The 21,540-nt window shown below is 37.3% G+C and overlaps 1 protein-coding gene across 1 annotated transcript in view; it reads right to left on the reverse strand.

Moving 5' to 3' along the window:
• Positions 1-21,540, reverse strand: part of ANKIB1 (ankyrin repeat and IBR domain containing 1) — a 98,142-nt gene that overhangs the window by 1,592 nt on the left and 75,010 nt on the right. Inside the window, exons 7-18 of the mRNA XM_086466323.1 lie at positions 19,710-19,798; positions 17,945-18,089; positions 16,502-16,668; positions 12,140-12,228; positions 10,998-11,128; positions 7,468-7,602; positions 6,816-6,902; positions 6,656-6,722; positions 6,116-6,261; positions 5,261-5,439; positions 4,675-4,726; positions 1,412-1,523 (exon numbers count right to left, since the gene is read on the reverse strand). Of these exons, the coding sequence (XP_086322449.1) occupies positions 1,412-1,523; positions 4,675-4,726; positions 5,261-5,439; positions 6,116-6,261; positions 6,656-6,722; positions 6,816-6,902; positions 7,468-7,602; positions 10,998-11,128; positions 12,140-12,228; positions 16,502-16,668; positions 17,945-18,089; positions 19,710-19,798 (1,399 nt within the window). The remainder of the gene's footprint in view (positions 1-1,411; positions 1,524-4,674; positions 4,727-5,260; positions 5,440-6,115; positions 6,262-6,655; positions 6,723-6,815; positions 6,903-7,467; positions 7,603-10,997; positions 11,129-12,139; positions 12,229-16,501; positions 16,669-17,944; positions 18,090-19,709; positions 19,799-21,540) is intronic.

A 21,540-nucleotide genomic window follows, 5' to 3' on the forward strand; every position in this document is an offset into this window, starting at 1 on the left:
AAACAAAAATAGTTGAAGAACCAGTAAGGAAGCCTTGTCCACTGTTATTTACTGACAGAATCCCTTCCTTCCATTTGGATTCTAGCTGTGCAACTTTACTCCTTTATTCACCCTGAACTAAATAATCCAAAACACTCCTTCCACACTGTTTTACGAGTGACCGCCTGGTTCATTTGTGCCTTTCTGCTCTTGATACCCTTCTTCTTCTCTTTGAAAGGATGGGGTATGCCATCAGGAGCACAAGCCCGTTGGCAGGAGGGGCAAAGTGCTTCTAAGGCACATATATGATTTATGGAAAGTCCTGAAAATTACTGCACATGGACACAATACAGAATGCAACCAAGAAAAAACCAGAAGTAAAATGCTGCTTCCAGAAAAATTACCCTGTATTAAAAATAAAAATAAATATTTTGACTTTGGAAAATGGAGATTTCACTTCAAAACTCAAAATGAGATAAGGTGAGACTAACACTTTCTTGTATGCTTTAACAGGATGGTCATCACTACAATATCCATGTGTTCAAAGTGTAGTCCTGAGACTAACACAACAGTTTTGCATTTGACTTGTAATAGGGAAGGACCAAAGCTCACCAAAAATTCTTTTTGTTTCTAAAATAAAGAATGCATTTGTTTATTTCTCCTCAGTAAAGAATTTCTCCTTCTGTTTTTAAAGGAGAAGCTATGTATAGGACTTAAGTCCATGAGACACAGCAATGAGAGTTTGTGCAGCATGGCTTAGAGACCAAGCATACAACTGACAGCTCTGAAGAAAAAGTGTCACAGTAGGATTTGGATTCGAGCTATTTTTGTACCTTTGCTAAAGTTCCTGGCAGAATGGAGACAGCCCAGACAGCCAAGTCACAGTGACCTTAAGGGACTGCATTACCAGCTGTAGCTCTGCTTAGAAAAGCAGCGTGCTGGAAGTCCTAGCCCATGCCGACATGTTTCCTGGCCATCTCTGCCAGTACAGGAGCTTCTGAGCAGGGTTTTGGAATACAGCCTTGTGACTGTCTTCCAGCAGGCCTGTAGCAGTGGAAACCTCTTTTACACTCTTTATGCACAACTGGTCCTCTTAATTGGCATAAAAGAGCTGCTATATAGATAAGGCTGCCATAGAAAGTACATGCCCTTCAAAATTCTTCAGGAAAGCAAACCTGCTCTAAATAGCTGAGGAGTTGTTAGTGGGAAGATCAACACATTTCTTTTTAAGAAGAGGAGCAGCCACAATGAAGTCAGCAACACTTCTAAGGTCACACACAAAAATGCAAAAATAAGCCTTTATGTTGCACCCAGGAAAATACAGCAACGTAGCTGAAACTTCTTTAAAGGGTATCCACAGCAGAACAAATGCTGTGGTCACTACTAGCAATTTCTGAAATAGAAAAAAATCCAGGACCAGGCAGGAACATACCTAAGGTACCCTCACTAGGGTCATCAGGATCTGGCGTATTACTCAGCAGACTGTGCATGTCTCCACGTCGACGCTGCCTGTGCCTCCTCCGATACTGAAATTCAGCATATTCCTGCATAAACCAAAGGTCACAAAGTACAGGGCAGCATGCAGTAATATTTTTCTGATGTAACAAGCATCACATTTTTATAAAAAATGCGTGATTTTATATGTTTATTATAAAATCACCTGTTTTCAGAAAAATAAATTGCAAGTTATATCATGCAATGCATAACATAAATGATAAAAAAAAATCCAAGGTAATCCTAAAATATAAAATAATGAAATAGCAAAGAAAAATACTTGGCATATCACCGACATTTTAATACTTGCAATCTCCCTTTTTAAAGAATTTCATGTACACATATCTTTTTTAAAAGCTTTGATGTCCAACTTTATATACACGTACAACGACACGCTTTTTAATAAATACATAGCGACTTTAGAACATAAAACCAATTAATCTGAATTAGACCAATAGATTGTCTCAGAGTCCCTGTTGCCAGCAAAGCTGGCAGACATACACCGGGACTTGCTATGCTTTTGCCAGCCTCCAGGACACTATGGCTCAGGAACTTCTTAAGCCACAGCTGATATTCTTCTACTAAACAGTCTTTGATGGATTTTTATTCCATGAATTATACATCTCCTCATTTTTGCCTAACTTGAGCTGCTAACGAGCCATACCATACAGACTGGAACTGCTGCAGCCTGTAATTTCTCATGTTGTGTGTATTTACCAAAGACAGTTTATATAACATTTACGGAAAAGACTTGCTTTTGGCCACATCAAGCTCATGTCCCAGGGATTAATTATCTTAATACTTGGAAATAAATGTCTTGATTTCCATACCTTTCCTAATATTAAGAGACTAATTTTATGTTTGAAGGCAAATTTCCAGATACGCTTTCTGGATAGTACAGCTGCCACTGAACCTGCATAGGTAAGATCTCTTGTTAATCTCAGTTATTCATTTACACAAGGCAATAAAAATATACACATTCGGAAAAGAATACAAAGAATACAAAGAATATTGCTATTTTCTTCTCCAAGCCCCAGGCTGGGAACTCTGTAATCCAAAGGCTTCACTTGGCCAAATGACTCGGGAAAGATAACATTACCATTAGCTTTCCTTTCTTGCATTAACTCTCCACCCTAGAGAATCTCCACATGTAAAGTATCTAAAATTTAAATCTAAAAGTGTCATTTCTCTTACACAATGACCATATTAATTTTGATGGTATTATGATGGGATGTCGTCTTTCCACAAAGTGTATCAGCCCAAGTTCTTATGCATAATGACATATGCAAGCCAAAAAAGAATAGTCACAAAACAACCAGCGTAGGCAGATTTTTATCTGTGTAACATCATGAAAATTGTAAGAACACAAAAATAGTTGTACTGGATCAGTACATTTAGCCCAATATTCTGTCATCAACAGTGGTTAGCAGCAGGTGCTGCATAAAAACCAGGGCAAACATGAAGTGATTCTTCTCTAAAATATTCTTCCAGAGCCTAGGGAGCTCAGGGACTTCCTAAATGGAAGGTGGCACCACAAACAACAGAAAATCGAATCTTGATATGAAACAACAGAACTGAATTATTTTTAAAATATATAATTATATAACTATGAACTGGCTAAAGAATAACGAGAAGTGATCACTGAACACAACAATTTATTAGTCATATCAGGTCTTATCTCTTATCTGTTTGCAATAAAAGAACAGATTTTACTGATAACCATTTAACTTTTGGTTGTTTTTTAACCTTTAGAAAGGTATCTTAATTACTACTGACAAAAAATTATTTCTGATTACTTGGAACAACTTTATACATGTGAACAAAAGGAGTTTTAATTTTACTGGTAGGAACATCATGGTTTCACACAATGGTCTACAACAAGCAGCATTAGTTGCTAAAACGAGTAAGATTTTGGGTTTGTAATAATCTGGTATACACAGACATTCTGCTACTTGTACAGCTCTATGTAAAATAGTTTGTAGTGAAATTTACTACAATAAACAAAGATGAGCATTATTCATTCTAGAAAATTCCTTTAGCATAGGTGGTTGCAAGTATCCTTGATAGCTATGTAGCAAAGAAAACAACTTGCATCACACAGTGCCACATTTAGGCAAATGACAAAAACTCATAAGCAATCATCTAAGCACGACTGCAACAGCACCTACTGCTAAACGGCTTGTCAGCATATTTCTTATTGGTTTTTTCTCACAACCAGTCCCACTGATGACACATAATACAACAATGAGTTTGATATCAAATGTGGAATTATTTCTAAAGAAAGGACTAGAGGAACTGGACAGGAGAAGCAAGTTGATCTTTTGCAGAGAAGCAAGCTATCTTCTCACCAGCATGATGCTCACCAACAATAGCAAAGGAAATATACAGAAAAAGTGCATGGAGTTTTCCAGAATGAACTGAAATGATTAGCTAGAAAGAAAACAGCACTAAGGAAATGTTGAAATCAAGTTTCCTTCCTAACAGAATGCTTTAATCTAATGTTTTCAAAATATTAAATAATAATTAACATTACAAAGGAAAGCTGTATAGGAAGCTTGTCACATTTTAGTGCAGAGTCTTGGAAATTATTTACTCTTTCCCATAAATAGACAGTGGAATATTCACTTTAAAAATTGTAATTTTCATTCTTGGTTAAGTAGCAGAAGTTCATCTCACTTGAGTATGCAATTTCCATCCTGCTTCAATTCATAAAAAGAAACACTTCAAACAGTTAACAATATTTAGGTGTAGGCCTGTATGTTTTTATTGGATTGCTATAGAGGGATGGAAATTTCTCAGGCTTTTTGTCAACTTTTGCTCACTTTTCTGCTGAACCAATGTTGCATTCAAAAGTAATCCACTCAATTTCATGTATTTATTACTTGAAGGTTCCCCAGCACACAGACACCACTTTATACATAATTTTAAAACTGGTTATGTACTTGGAAAATGATGAATACAACATAGCATGCCTAATGCCACCTTAAATAACTATAGCCATGATAGAGGCATTGTTTAGAGTCATTGCATCACTGCAATGCATATATTTCCTTCTATTGTGAAATAAATAAAATGGTAAGCTTAAACCAACTTGAAATGCTTTGAATCAAAATAAGCAGCTCTTCATGCAGATTGCGATCATACCTGTGTTTCTAGAATATGCAGAACTAAGTTAAAAAAAAAAAAAAAGAAATAGTTTACCTCAGGGGATGCAAATCCCAAATATTCCCAATCCCATGTTCCACCAGCAAAGCTACAAAATGAAGAGATACAACATAAATTCAGAAGTAGAACAAAGTATGAACAATCTCCACAGCTTCAAAACCTCTCAACATCTAAAAGCTAGTGCAATTGCAACTCTCTAAACTTAACAATTCTGCTTTAATTCTTACCTTAAAATTTATTTAGAAAACCACACAGTTCAATTGCTGACTATTCCAGAACTGCTCAGTGTTTTTAGAGAATACTTAAAGATTTTTGGAGTGTACTAGGTATGTAGTGACAATCTTGAAGGAAAAAAGGGAAATGGAAGCCACAACATCTAATCATTAATATATTACAAATGGGGAAGCAATTTAGGTTGCAGCATACAGAGCAGTGATTCTCAAAAACGTTTTTCCTCAGTGAAAGGTTGTAATTCCACAAGGATCAAATGTCCAAAAAAATTTACAACCACCACATTTATCAGCTCCACTTCACCTCACTGTCCAAGACTGACAGTGGGTTTACCCACTTGGGCAGCTATTAATGAACTTTTTTGACCTGCACAGTATGTTGTTTGGATTACCTGCGCCGGGGTGCTTCTGGTGAGTCTGCAGGAGCAACGCCACGGGCCACAGAGGCCAGGAACTCTTGCCGCTTCTGCTGCACAAGACAAGCTGCACGGATGATTTTATGGCGAGGAGTCCGAAGGTAAGGCCTGTTCACTTTCTGTGCAAGGTCTTCAGTGACCATTTCTAGGTCTGTCTGCAATAATAAGTACATACAGAATAAAATATTTTTACAGTGAAATGAAAATTGGGCAGAGCTCCACACCACACATACTGAGCAGAATGATATCCATTTTCCTGGAAATACCATTTGAAATGCCAAAATACCCCAAAATCTCTGCCCTTCTAGGCTACCCTTTTACCGACCTACATGCTGTCCTCCAGCTTGGAGCAGGCATTCCTGCACTCACGCATATTGAATATCTTTGGGGGCCCTAGAGGAAAGGAGGCAGCAGCCCTTGCTGCTGATGTCGCCACCACCCAGGTACTCCCCCAATTTTGTCCCCACCCACTTGTCAGACACATTAGTAGTGAAAGACAGGAAAAAGGAGCTAGAGAAGGAGACAAAGACTGAAGGTAAAATGTCATCTTCAGAAAAGCAGCTCAACAGTAAATAATTTGCTTTTCTTCCCCCTTCACCTCTCCTTATCCCTTTCATTCTGCAGCAAAGTGTTGTTTTTTTCATTCATTCTAAAATTGAACTGAAAGCTACTGTGTCACAGAGTAATAGAACTGCATAATTTTCCAACTTGGTTACAAATACAAAACAGGTGTGTCAGTTTTACACTACAAAACCAGCAAAAGGACACTGCTAACTAGTATTACAAAAAAGAGCAACATTTGAAAAAAGCACAATACGTGCATGTATTAACCTGCATAAGTTCAAATATTTCTTTCTTTGTGCTTTTAGGCTCCAAAAAGAATCCATATGGATAAGAACACTTAAGAATGCGTCGAGTTTTCAGAAGTTCTTGGACAGCATCTTCAATGAATGTGGTATCAGGACAACCTCCCTCAGCTGTAAGATGAAACGAGCACTGTGAAAATATTTTCCTGCTGATGTCAGCATTTCTTTTACTCTAAGAGTTTTCTTCCAAAATAATAAAATTTCTGTGCATGTCAGTTAAGTATTTTGCAAGTAAAGAGCAGCAAGTTCTCAATGACTACACAATGTTCTCACTAAAAGAAGTAAACACAAAATATTAGCTTCTTAGGTACTTTCTCCTTGAGTCTTTGGAATAGGTAAGATTTACTGTACATTTAGCTTTCATCCACTGCTTATGAATTCTAGTGCTGGAGGGATCACATCACACAGCAGACTGATGTGAGCTCTATCCAGAAAAATAAAGGTTTAGCCGTAACAGAGTTAATTTGATTTCAGATCAAATTCATAGATTGCAGCAAATACTTACTTCCACTGAGAGCTCTACTCAACTGCTCCATCTTTTCTTTGGCTGTTTTTAGAAGGCGCTGTTCTAACTAGAAAAAGAAAATAAATAAAATACAATAAGATAATTATTTTTGGATTAATAAAATAGAAACAAAAGTTGGTAAAAACAGCTTAACCCACACCTGGTAGCTAAGTTCATGGTTCTTAAATCTTGTGTAATAGTGCATAAACCTATCAAGCTCTTGAAATCTTCTGTGCTTCTTTTCAGCCTGGAAAATAATGAGCAAACAAAAGAAACCAAGATAAATTTTATGATTTCATTTAGCAATCACAATTAGATACAAACATATAGCCAACTGTTTCTATTCCCACTGTTCATGAAGTATTGGACACAATGCTGGGGAGTGCCATGCAGGTAAAGAGACGAGTGTCACTTTTGAAATTCACAAGTCTTCAAATCCAGGAACCAAAGAGCTGATACACTGGGTGTGCATGCTATTTAAGCAGACTTTCTAAATGCCAAAATTAAGGCATGTCTTCTGTAGGGCATAGCAACTGACTACAGTAGCAGCACGCCCATTTCACAAAAGGAAACCAGAGAAGTAAAACGACTTGAGTCAAGTCAACCAGTAGTCGTTACCAAAGCCAAAAGCAGTACCCAATCTCATGTTTCTATCCACAAACAAGCAGTGTTTTCTTTCTGTCTCTTTGATATATTTAAGGTTGTATTTTTCCATTTAGAACCCAAGTTAGGAAGAATTTTGATTAAAGTTGTCCAAAATAGAAAATTGCAGCCTTAGCGCTATTTTTCAAACACACACATTCATTTGTTACCTCTACTGTCATCTCCTTGGACTGTTCCTCTACATGTTGAATAATCTCATAGCGAGTGCATCTGTAGTAGCCTCCCGTGGAAGAGCTGTGCTTCTTCCATTCTTCTAAGCATATCCAGCAAAAGTCATATTTGCACTTCAGAAAAGAAAGGAACAAGGGGAAAAAAAAAAAAAAAAGCCGACACATTGTAGACTTGCAGTTCTGCGTCGTTATTCCTCCATGAACATCGAATTAACACCATTCTGAGTGTGCTCATGGTCAAAACAATTTCTGAGGAGCCTCCTTCCTATTTTACCTATTACAGAAGATCTGGGTTATCAAACCATGTCAGTCATAATTTTTCTTCCTTGGATCATAAGATTGTGTTGGATCTACAAGTTAAATGGATGAAAAAGCCCAAATGATAAATACAGCTGATTAGGCCTCATTTTTTGATTTGCTTTTAAAAAAGACAGTCCCATCTTTTAAGCGACACAAACCGTTCATCAGAAAGGGTGAATTTTTTCCTAATATCAATGAAAAACCCGTGATTCCTGTTATTTTTGTCATGTGGTGTTCCTGATGCAAAATATTAGTAACTAAAGCAAGAGAAGAAACCAGAACATGAACTTTGAACAATGATTACTTCAAGGTGAGCCTTTTCTGCATCAACCGAGTAGAGAGCTTTCAAACTAGGTAACACCTTGAAAGGAGATCTGACTTATCCAGGCTCCTCTGCACTAGAGAAGATCAAACTGTATTAAATACTCTCAACTCAGCATTGAGTTCTTGGCTAGTTTATTTCAAAATAATTGGAAGCTATTTACGGATGGACTTTACGACTTGGTGAATCCTGTTTATTTTATCTGGTTTACAGATGAGCAAACCAAAATCCTGAAAAAACTAAGCAAAAATATCCATTAACTAATAAGAAGCCATTAATATTATTATTGGAATTTGATTAATTAAGTCACATTTTTTCCCTCTTTGATAAGTTTAACCTTTCCAGGAATACCAAGCCCATACTAGATGTGTTTACCAGTAGCTGTTTTATACAATCAATTAGATATATTACAGGAAGAAATGAAATCTAATTCTCACATTGTACTTTTGCTAATTTTGCCTCACCAGTGGTGCAGATTTTCTTCTAAAAAGCAATGCAGACTAGGGTATTTCTTCTTGTTATTGTGCTGCACCTTCTTTGTTCTTAAACATTTTTTTGAAGCTGCTTGCTTACACAAAATGGTAAGATGAGTGCTGGGAATGAAGTATGGGAATAACTGTGTGCAAGCATTAAGTGTGTATCTCTGCTTCATTCAAAACCACTCATATTCATTATAAGAAAAAAATCACCACAAAATACTCAGAAAAACAGTACGAAACAAGTTGTTTCACAAGCAGCAGCAATAATAAAGCTTGACTTCCCATTAACTTATGTGTATGTGCTCCTACTGTACTAATCTCACCTCTCCCAAATTGTCTCCCTGCATGATCACTCCACCATAATCCTCTGATCTCTCGCATGTCCAGAAGCCTCTTCAAGAACCCAAGATTCACCCAGTGTTCCCAGACCATCCTCCAATACCTCAGTCTCATTAAACATTTGAAACCCCACATCTGTTTCTACCCAAACCCCTGAGGTCTGTTTTATGTGCCTTAATGATCACCAAGCCACACAGCAGCACTGCCTAGGCTTAACAAGTCACGTCGGCTGCCTGGCCACAACCTGAGCCAAGTAGGTGATTGCTGGGCAGGTAACTGCTGAGTAGGTGATTGCTGGGCAGGTATTTCTCTCTTGGTGGCAGTGCAAGTTGAGTCTCTGCACCATACAGCTACCAAGTGTCATGAAACTTGGAGTGATTTAATACCCGTGAACCCCCTCCTGTTCCTTTGCATCTGGTTCGAAGTACCCAGAAGGTACAAAAACTACTACAGGTAGAGGAGTGGGAGAGCAGGACTCCCTAAGCCTCGTCTCCTTAGAAACTGGGCTCATAAAACGGGAAGATGACTGCTTAAGGACAGAAATGTGATTTTATGAGTAAGGAATATCCTCCTATACGCCAAGGTACATGCTAGATGCTAAGAGGCAGTCATAGCTCATCACACAGTAGGCTTGAGCAGACCTTACTGCAGCAAAAGCAGATGCTCCGTCACAGACTCTCACTTCAGTGGAGGAAGAGATAAGCGAGGTGACCACTATCCCTTGTGTCTGAGCCCTGCAAGGAGCTTGAGGATACCCTTCCTTTCCTTCCTCACTAGGCTGAGAGGATGCAGCTTCTGTTTGCTAAGACTTCACCACCACAAAAGGAATTCGACTGTTTAAGGACACTTTTAGTTGTTTATAAGGTACAGAAGAAAAGAGAACTGTGATTGTCAGCTAGTGCCTCAGAATGGTACTGAATTAAATTATCTACATTCAACAGCGTCTAACAGCCAAACTCTTCTCCAGCCTGAAGCCATACTTTTGTTCGATTGAGACGAGCTCAGTGGCAGAAGCTGCAACAAACATACCTTTTACAGTTTTTATCACTGTGGAATTTATGAGCTGTTTTAAAAATCATTTAAGAAAAAACTGCCAAGCAAACTTGGCATAAACCAAACTGCAGGAGAATCTGTTCTCTGCTGCCACAGACAAACCCAAAGAAATGACACCAAAAAAAAGCCCCAACCTTCAATTCGTATCACAGAAAGAGAGAGAATATGTGATGATGATATAAAGAAAACCGGATCTGCATAGCAATGCAGAGAGACTAACACATTTCCAGAAAAATAAAGAGAATTACTTTCTAAATCTCTTAGCTTTTTCTTGGAGGCCGACTATGTCAAATGTGTGCTACTTTCTTATTTTTAATGATGCTCCTCATGAGGTATTAGCTGTAGTTATATAAGATATTTCTGACATGAAGAAACAGTATGCTAAATATGCTGCTTTTAAATAATTTGAGAGAAGAAGCCTTCTCAAATGATACTGAACTCATGGCAAAAAAAAAATTTTCTATTTTGGTAGCATAGTGCAAACTCATGACTAGTTTTTTGGCTGCTGTCACCAATAAGTGTCTTTCGGAATTACTCTTTGCTGTCATTTCATTCCTAGTGATTAACTCCTGTTTACAGTTTTCTATTTAAACTTCTCCGCTTTGCTGCTATGCTAGAGAAATAATGCAAAAGAAAAATGGCAAAACCTTCATTAGAGCTTACCATCTTCTGCCAACTAAAAATGTTCTTTCTCTTTTACATCATCCACGATGATTAAACTATCAACTACTTCTGTTTCCTCAAGTTTCATACCGGATTGCCAGTATTTCTTAGGTGTTTGTGAAATCTTGATCATTACAGTGTCCACCTGCCAGCCAAACAGATTTCACTAAATATTAAACATTTTCTAAGTACATGTAACCCACCATTTGCAAATTATCTAATTCTTGCAACAGGTTCCATTAGATCTCAGGTATGACATTTGAGAGGTTTTGGATGTGCTCCTAAAACACACACACGACATACACCTCCTGAACTATGGTTTCACAACAAATTATACGAAGGGTCTTTCTTACCTTTGCACATTGCATGTGGTTGCAGCCCTCGTTCTTCTGAATTGGGGATTTGCAGTTGGCGCATGGTTTGGAGTTTGTCAGTAACCACAGGCAGTTGGCAGCATCTTCATATGCCTCACTCACTCCCACAACTTTTTGAGGGCGACAGGAGGATAAGGAGTATGCAAAAACAGAGAAATTGAAATTGTACTTGTGTAATCTTTTGTGAAAATCACATTAGGAAAGAGATATGTTCACCTGTTTCTTGACAGAATATCCCAATTCTTCACTATATATCTCTCCCATATATAAATATATGTTTTCTAATTTATATGTATTATATATAATATCATTACACATTATTTCTATATATTTCCACACAAATTTATATATATTATATATAACATTTATAGTATCTAAATAAGCAAATAGATATATGAGAAAAATTTGCATAGTTTGACAAAGTATGGTGTATTTTGTCTCTTTATAAAATTTTCTATGCTTTCCAGAATATTTATATCATATTATGGAAAGGCTCTGAACTGTGGTAAACCAAGTTAAATTAGTACTTACTGAAATTACTGTTAATCTTTAAGTTTTTTGTTAATATTGAACAAGAAAACATGTCCTGTGTAAGCCTAGCCTTTTTTTATTTTTTTCAGTAAACTTTATTTATCATTAAGCCATTCCCCACAATTCCCTTGCAATTCACTCTCAACTTTACTATTATTATCGACTGTTGGCTTGATTTAGTTTCAAAGCACGCAAACAACTGCATAGAACACAACTCAACCAGAAGTGCAGACTGGGCTAAAAGGTTTAAAATTGCCCAGGATAAATAAAGTTATATTTAGGAATAAATCAACTAATTAATGAAACAAAGCTGCAAGAGGAAGGGAAAAGAGATTTGTATGCCCTGACCGAACCACACGTGGATTTATGGGGAGGAATGGTTTATGAATGGTTTTATTGTCTAGCACAGTACTGCCTAATATACAGTTAAGTGGGAAGCAGCCCCTCATTCAGGGGTTTAATTTTCTTCCCCTTTTACCCTATTTTTCAACCAATGTAGACTTTTTACTCAATGTAACTAAAAAATCCCTCTAAACCCAAAAGATAACAACAGCAGCAAAAAAAAAATTAATCACCCCCCCACAACTTACGTTCTTCTGGTTTCATTTCAGATATTTTCTGTAGCCAGTCCTTCCAGGTTTGGCAGTCACAAGGTTCATGTGCTTCACCAAGACATTCCCTGAAAACGAAGTTGTACACACAATAATTTGTCATTTAGAGATTTAGAATTAAAGCTAAGATTGGTTCAAGCTAAAAACCATTATCAAGACACGATCAAACTTCAATTAAGTCAGAAAGACAAAAAGCCATCCAATTAACACTATTCTAAAACACACTTAGACTACTTGCTCACAAGCACAGATGACCATTATTAAGATTAATAAAGAATTTCAATGAGACAGGAAAGGAAAAGAACTTTAAAAAATTACAATCTGAAATAAATCATCTGATTTGCAGTTTGTTTGAGTTATGCCTGGGAACTATTTTAGTGCCACAAAAAGTGCTAGGAGAGTTTCTGTGACAAAGGTAAACTAGAATAAAGAGATTATCCAAAACTAGATAGTTTGCTAGAGCTGAAATGCATTTTATGTAGAATTACTTGCATCTATTAAGCTCTAATAACTCATCTTTAACTAGATTCAAGCTTTTAATCTAGAACAAGACCCAAGCCCTTCAACACCAGCAATAAATATTATATATTAAGGATGCTCACTCTTTCCACCAGAGTCTCTTAAATGGGGGCTTTAACTTAGTTACATGGACACAGTGGAGAAATTAGTCCCTTGAGCTTCTCTTGAAGTTACTGCTAGCTTTAAGGATGGCAATCACTACTACACAGCAGTATATATATGGCTTCCAGATGGTGCTTCGGTGTAGATGTGTCAATACGGACTCCAGATTTGTAATGACTCCCTTTTTTACTGGAATGGCAGCAAATAGCCTCAGACATCTGCCACATTAAACAAAAATCAGAGGGAGTATATTTCAGGTGGGCACCAGCTGCATCAGATCATAGGCAAGTTTTCTACAGATCCAATGATGAACTGCTCTCTGCAGTGTGGATTCAGAAGCTACATCAATACTCTTCCCGTTCCTCTTGTCCATGTCCCAAGCAGGAACGCAGGAATAAAGAAAACGTTATGGCAACAGTTTTCAACATTTTCCCCACTAGTTTGTCTGCTATCAAACAAGCTTAAATTCACCACACAAGGATCTCTGGTTTGGAGATACTTAAGATCTGTAGCTGGGAAAGCTTGTACTGGAATGAATAACCAGTCTGTAATAAGGCAATCTCAGCCCTGGTTGAAAACTGACACCTTTCCCTTCTGTGGGACAGAAGTACACTTACACCATTGACTACAAGGGAGCCAAGACCTCTCACACAGTATTTGTTCCCAGAAAGGACTGAAATTATCAAAAACTTTAAAAAGCTTTTTAACTTGTTTTAACAAACTCAGTTCTAAGTTAAAAGCTGATTAGTCAATCTATTACTAGGAGGGGAAAGGTTGTGTCTTTGATGCTTTCAAGTTTGTAGCTTTCTGGATTTTTAATGAAGTGCAATCATATATATATATATATCTCATGTATCTATATCTAGACCTGTATACATATGACAGTCACAACAAAGTGTGAAAGAACAACTTCTCATGGAAGTTCTTTTCTCAGCCCACCCCACAACAAAGATTTTTATACTGGGATGGCATTTTACATTGAGAGCATTGAGCCTATCACTCATAAAACTTATTATGAAACAAACTTGTATTTTGGATAGACCCCCTGCAGCACTGACTGAAGGGAACTAATGCCAAACAGGTGTGAAACCAACAGCGTCAGCCTCCCCCGGCTGCCCTCCTCAGCACTTGGCAGGATGATTTATTTGAAGGTGCACTACACACTTAATAAAACTGTAGCAGGTTTCCACAAGTTAAAATAGATGGAAGGGCTAAATCCCTTCATCCACAAAGAACGCAGCTCTGGATTTTCTTTCCCCTCATGATAATATTTATACCATATAAAGGATTTTGAGTCAAACCAGCAAAACACTGTTGCAACTTATAATTGGCTTCCCAAGTGCCCCTGAAGAGATGTCTCTGCCACAGAACAAGACTCTGCCCCTTTTCTCCATATAGGATGAAAGGAACGAGGACTGATGGTGCAAAGCTAAGCATGCACTGCCTGCTATGACTATTTGCTGGAAGCGTCTGCTTGCTACAATTCCTTGTGCTTCTGAATCAGTATGAAGGGGTTCTAATACATTGAATGTATCTGGTAATACACAGATGTAGGATTTGTGCACAGTTTCCATTTGAACTACATTTAAATATCTCAGAATACTTTTTCAGAAAGGGAATAGAATTTTGTGTTTGTGACAATAGATTACATTTTGTTGAAGGTGGTGTTAGTGCTGGGTAATGAAAAATAAGTAAATTCTAAGGAACTCTGTATTTAAGAGGAACATTGCTACCTCCATGTTAAAAAAAAGGAAATTGCTCAATAGACTCAGAGAATTTTCTTGCTTTTATGAGCAGGAAGGCTATAGAGCTGAAAAAAGCAAGTGATTATCTAGGGATTGGCTGGGGTTTTCTATTACACAAATTCCAAAGAATCTCTTACTAAACGCAGTATCAACTGCTATTACAATGTTAAAGCTGTAGATTACCTGGGTAAAACTTGCAGAACTGACAGAAGTATGGAACTGTGGGGTGTGTTGATTAAACTTTAAAGATACAAAGCAAGTCCCTTTAAGCATACAGTCATGATGAAAACCTCTGAACAGAGAATACACTTTCTTTTTCTCCAGAGGAACGCATTCACACACAGAGTTTTTGTACTGTAAGGCTAATATGACTGTCCTCAGGAAATGGTTCTGATTTATAGTACTGCAGGATGCTTTGGTCGCTAGCAGGACTTTCTTGCCATTGCTGAAACTCTTCATTCATTTTTGTGAAGGTGACAAAAAGGCCTTGGAAAGGCCTTCTTGGACATTTTGCTGCTAAAATGAGGTCTTTTTCAAGACCTTAACTGTATTTGCTTGTGCAGTATCTCAAAGCATTAACATAAAAAGAATATTCAGAAATATTATCAGTAAACATAAAAAAGACATTTCTCATAAAAATCAGGCACTCAGAGGACATTTTCAGACTCAGAGGACATTCTAGGGAGCTAGTACATTCAGCCCATGTAAAGGAAGCCGAAGCTGCTAATGTCTGAAGGATCATGTCAGTATTATATCAAAGCGGTCTCAAGATCTGTCCTTCGGGTTAACAGAAAAATTGTCTGTAATCAGAAGCAAGGATGAGAGGACAGTACCTTCTTGTGGAATAGTACTAAGGTTTGTTATACGTTCACTGGTAAAAAACATTTTCTGGTGTTTCCACAGGACTTGTTTCCTTCTAAGTTCTCCATCCATCGTGAACAACTTCTTACGAAGAAGTTCTGTTTTCTGGCTTTTGTGGTTGTTTCATTACATCTACTTTCCTCTTGTTCCTTCTTCCTTTCCATTCACATGGGGAATGAACTGAAGTCAGAAGCATCTTTCATTAAAAGTCTTATGATATTTGCAATCAAGCAGATTATTCAGGGTATCTTCTTCTTCCATCATGGTTCCAATTGAAAAGTGAAAAGGAGGATTACTCAGCTTGTCTTTGGTTGACCCTTTTTGACTTTCCAACAGTGAAAAGGATGTCCCACTACAAAAGTCATAAATTGTCCGTCTGATAAGCTCAAGGAACTAGGACAGGGCTTTGCTCTGCGCTTCAGAAAAATACCCCACCACTTTTTTGCTTTTATTCATATTGTGGTTGTCCTTTCCTTGGAAATGCTGAAGACAGGCAATCTCAGTGCTGTTTTTAAAATATCTTCTAGCTTTTTACTCCTTATCGAGCTTGTATTCATCTTAAGACTCAATAGAAGGTAACATAAAGAACAAGTGCTGATCCTAAAGTGAAACAATGATTGGAGTGATCCTGCAGACAGAATAGCTATGTATGAAAGCAAAAGGTCCTTCACAGTCCTGTTAAACTCCAGCTGCTTTGATGTGATACTAAACCAAAAAGAGCTAAATTTTGCTAATTTTCTGTACTACAGTTCAGAATGTGACAAGTTTTAATTACACTACAACTATCCAGAGCAGACACAAAAACCCCCTGCCAATATCCCGCTTCTTCTCTGTCCCCTCAGAACAGAATATCACAACACTCCATACCTCTGCTTTGTATCGAACAGAGCCAATAATGGGTAAGGCAGTATTATAAACTTTTACTGTGCCCCAAAATACTAAAATATTTCTGCACATGAGGTTAGTTGGTGCATGGTTACAAGATAGTACGGTCATATACCATCCCATACAAATTTTTGTTGCACACTTGCTGCTAACTGGGACTTTTTAATTAATCCCTGGAATACCACTGACAGTGAGTTTATATAGATGTAGGGAAGTTTCTAGCACTCACCAGCAGAAAAGATGTCCTTTTCCACAATCTACAGCAGGGGCTTTTAGCATAGGGAAGCTAAGAGTATCTGATCCTGTTGAATTTGATCCTTGTCTTGTTAGCCTTACTGCTCTTTCACAGCCTGGTATAGGACACCATTTAATAGCAGGATTATTTTCAACAAAGGCCTGGGATCAAAAAAGGAAAATATTTTACCACATAAGACCAGATTTCATCACTGATATAAACCAATCTGTATTCACAATCTTCCTTTGAAGGAACAAAGACAAAAAGCATACGGACAGTCTTGTAGCTACTTAAAATATTTATAAAAAGGGAACAATTTAACCCCCACCTTAAATATATATATATATTTTAAATAACAACAGTGCTCCAGACTAACACTAAGATGCAAAAGACTTACATCCCAAACAAAATGTTCAATGTGTGCAAGTCAATTCTTTTGTGATATGCCTTACTGTAAACTTCTACTATATATGCACTGGCAGTACACTCATTAACAGAACTGACTCTCGTAGCTGAAAAGAATTAAAACCTTATTGATTAAAACAAAAATCCCACAACATATCCCACCCTCAGTAAACTTGAAATCAGAACTAAACTAACTCAGGAATTTACCTCCAATCTTTTTTTGTTAATGTAGCATATAATAAGTTTTGTAAAACTTACATCTAATAAATGAGGAGGAAAAGGAACTTTCACTACTTTGCTTTAAACCTATGCTGATCACCATCAGCTTGAAATATCAAGACGTAAAAGATCAACCAGATCTAGTCATATAATTTGCAGCCTACTGTGTAAGACTCTGTTATTGTGTATTAAAGAGACTTTGTCACACAGAGAAAGTACCGTATTGTAAATGAAAACATATTTCTCTACTTTCTTTTGCCCTGCCACCACTGAAAAGTAGCATATTATCTCAAAGACTAGTTCATTACAACACTAGTATAAAAGAAAAAAGATGAATTAAAAGATTGCTTTTAAAAACAAGTTTTCCTACTTTTCTTCCTATACACAGCAATCATATCAAGCATTGGATGGAAAAGAATTATGCACTAAGAAATTTTTAAAATAGAAAAAGGTACTATTTCTGAATGTAAACAGTCTCTTGGTAATAAAAATAATCCAAAAATTCTGCTTCATATCACCTGTTATAAACACTAGTTTTATCAAATAATTTTATCACTACTGCATTAGGTTACTCATTACGCAAGTACTGCATTTGTGTTTAAGGAATAAATACAACATTCTTTCTTCTTTCTCAGTGGTATATCAAATATTGATAGGGCGTATAAGACAGCCAATGATTCAGTGTAAGTATTAATTTATGAATTTCTACTTGGAAAGTTACAGATATATTGCAGCATTTCACATGGAAGTTGTAAGTTATTTTTTATAAAATGAAATACAGTTCAAGAGTACAAGATCAGTTTGAGAATTTACCTTAATGTCAAATTGAAGGTATCTTTTGTCCATCTCCTTGGAAACCACACTTTCTATGATGTCTACAGGCACAAGCTGGAAACAATCATATGCTGGGCAAAAAATGTTGTGAGCTTCACCTTCCTGAATTTTCAGATTCAAAAATCTGCCAGAATTTTGTCAGTCAGTATTTGTGAATAAAAAGTAAAAATTAAGAGGCTGCTGAATACTTTATACTAGGTTCACAGACACTCATATTTATCATTTTTTAAACAACGAATAGCAAGTATCCCTTTCTGCTCAAAAGGGCTACAGATCTGGTGAACAGCATAATTAAAAAAATAAAAGAACACTGTCATGGTTCAAAAGTGAGCACCACCAGCTATGCTTAGCCCTATGTGCTGGTGGTTTCCATCCTTGCCATTTATCAGAGACAGCTCTGCAGTGTTTAATTAAACTAAGCGTTACTTCTAACTTAAATCAGAAACAGAACATGTCCGTGTAATTAATCTAGGAAATAAATAATTTGAAATGCAATTAATTTTTACAACTGTGCTAGTCAAAATAGGTCTGCTCTTGGAAACAAATTTCTAAGTGGGGACCTCTGCAGTTCCATAGCACCAGAATGCAAGACACAACGAGCTCAGAAATCTCCTGAAAGTTGGACTTTAACTAACAGTGCACAAGGTTGCTTAGTTTAAAAGCTGTAACTTATGAATCTGACATCAAGGATGATACTCATCTGTCTCCAGCCATCTAAAGGATAGGCAGCTATTCTGAGTTAGTCACCTGGGATCCTTTAATAGTTAGGGTGGAGAGACTTGTCAATTCTTCCCATCTTAGATTCGCATGTTAGAATGGGACAACTCAGTCCTGGCTCTGAGTAACCTAGAAATGACTGGCTCAGAAACATTATTTCCACCCTAGATGTGCTACCTCACTTGCTTGACATTGAACTGCAGATCCGAGTGCATGCACAAATTGCAGCACTCAGTCCAGCACCTCAATCAGAAGCGCCACGTCAAGCCAGTGATCTCTTGGGAACTTCCTACATCGCTGCGTAACAATTTGCAAGACAACATAAGCATGACTGAAATCTTCTTGCCACCTAAAAGAGAAAGTGCTCTTCCTTAGCATGGAGGGAATGGGTTCATGTAAATTGGGCTGATCTGCAGCAGGACTAGCTGTGCTGTTATGACACCGTAACAAGACACTACAGTGGTACAGTAGTACAATCTCCTGAATGGGGACAAAGATGAATATAAAGGCACTGCATACAGATACAATTATTCCTGAGAACTATGATTAATATTTATACTAGCAACTATCCATGTCTGAGTTTCTTACTAGCATGAATATTCTGACTTTAAAAAAAAATGTGTAGTAACAAGAGCATTACACTAACAGAACTTTGAAGTTAAATCTACTCCTCAGCTATCAGCTGAAGTTTAGTGTGCTAAAGTAAGAGATGGAATTAAGCATGTGCTTAATTTAGAAGATGTAAACCCCAATGCTGCCAACATCACACACACACTGAGTAAATCAAGAGCAGGCTCATCTGTTTACATACAGGCTTGAAAATTTGCTTAAGAGTTTTGCTGAATCAGGACCAAACCAAACATTCTGTAAGCCCAAAACAGTTGATTGACAACTGAAATATTCAATAGGGTCAAACCAGAAACTCTCCAAAACCCAAACAGTACTTTAACACTAGCTGTTTATGTCCTCTCCTCTTCAAATGGCAAGTATGAAAATTTCTCAATAGACAGAAAGTACATATACTCACGCCTCCCAGCACGCTCTGCAGAAGTCATGTCGACAAGGCATATCCACTGGGTCTTCAAACACAGAAATATTACACATACAAATGTCACACTGTAGATGAAAAAAAATACTCCTGATTAAGAAATACCCTAAAGCCTTTCATATTGTTAGCAGGACACATTACACTGGAAAATCTCAGCAAAAATTTAAGGAAGTGCTCAGTAGGGGAAAAAAAAAAAAAATCTAACTGCAACCAGAAAAAAAGTTTAAGCTACAGAAATAGAAATGGGAAACATTTCAGAATCACAGAATGTTAGGGGTTGGAAGGGACCTCGAAAGATCATCTAGTCCAACCCCCCTGCCAAGGCAGGACCACCTATAGTAGATCACACAGGAATGTGTCCAGGCGGGTTTTGAATGTCTCCAGGGAAGGAGACTCCACAACCTCTCTGGGCAGCCTGTTCCAGTGCTCTGTCACCCTCAGAGTGAAAAAGTTTTCCCTTACGTTAGTGTGGAACCTCCTGTGCTCCAGCTTGCACCCGTTGCCCCTTGTCCTGTCACTGGCCATCACTGAGAAGAGCCCGGCTCCATCCTTCTGACACTAACAGGTATCTCTGTTTCTATACCTCCCTATCCAAATAGCACATTTTGAGGTGTCTTCCATCATGTCCTCCAGCTCAGTGAGTGCTTCACCCTGCAGAGCACTGGGACCTCAGAGTTAAGAGTTCTAGGGACAAAAGGGACCTGAATTTTTCATCAGCTTCACAGGCAGCCAGCAATGGAGTTTGGAGATGACAGAGGCTACAGGAAATGTTTACCATTCCACAGTCAGGTCCAAATCAAGGTGGAGCAAATCGGCTGTGCAACAGCAGCAAATATTTCAAGTAATAATCTACATAAATACTATTTTTTTAAAATACTTTGAGGCTTTTGATCAAAATAAGAAGAAAGCTACAAATATTTCAACAGAAGATACCATTGCTGAACTTTACACAACTAAGTACTATAGAAAAAATAATATTCAATATCGAGACCCTTACTCTGAAAATGTTTAAAGCATAGAGATGAAACTACTTATTGCTTGTGGTTAGGCATGAAAAAAAAATCATGTTCTTCAAGGAGTACAAACGGATTTTTCTTTCTGTTGGAACAAAGATTCCATGAAAATTTCCTTCAGCATTCAGTACATTAGATATTACACACAAATAGGACTTTTTGAAAAAGTTAGCCTGTGGCATGCCACTTTTTAAAAGCATTTGTGTTACAGCCAAAACAAAACCAAACAAAAAAACTCAGACTTTAAAGTGCAAAACATGATGAAGACATTTATTGTTGTTTCAGTCATTTCAGCTTATTCTCTTGCCCAAGTTAAATATTTTAGAAGTTGACAATGCGTCAAAAATGTTCACTATTAAATTTATACGAGTTTTCAATTATGTTTAAAATGTAACATTAAAATAAGGAATTTAATGAAGCCCTGTGTACAAAGTATCAAGGAGAGAACATTTATAGGAACAGTTTTAATTATAAGATAGGATGTAAATAAAAAATCTGAAAAGCAGCTTTATAGTTTGTGGGTATATTTTATCTATTTCTTTTAGTTTTCACTTTCCTGTCAAAATAATTCAGAAAAATGTATATTATAAACAACATTTTAAAAATTATTATTTTCAGTTAATAGGGTAGCTGAGGGGAGAGCAGTGGATGTTGTCTACCTTGACTTCAGCAAGGCTTTTGACACTGTCTCCCATCACATCCTCATAGGTAAGCTTAGGAAGCGTGGGAAGAGTGGGATGGACAGAGCTCAGAGGGTTGTTATCAGTGGCGCAGAGTCCAGCTGGAGGTCTGTGGCT

Source organism: Leptosomus discolor, chromosome 6 (genome assembly GCF_034619465.1).
Source record: "Leptosomus discolor isolate bLepDis1 chromosome 6, bLepDis1.hap2, whole genome shotgun sequence".
In the NCBI taxonomy this organism is placed as follows: domain Eukaryota; kingdom Metazoa; phylum Chordata; class Aves; order Leptosomiformes; family Leptosomidae; genus Leptosomus; species Leptosomus discolor.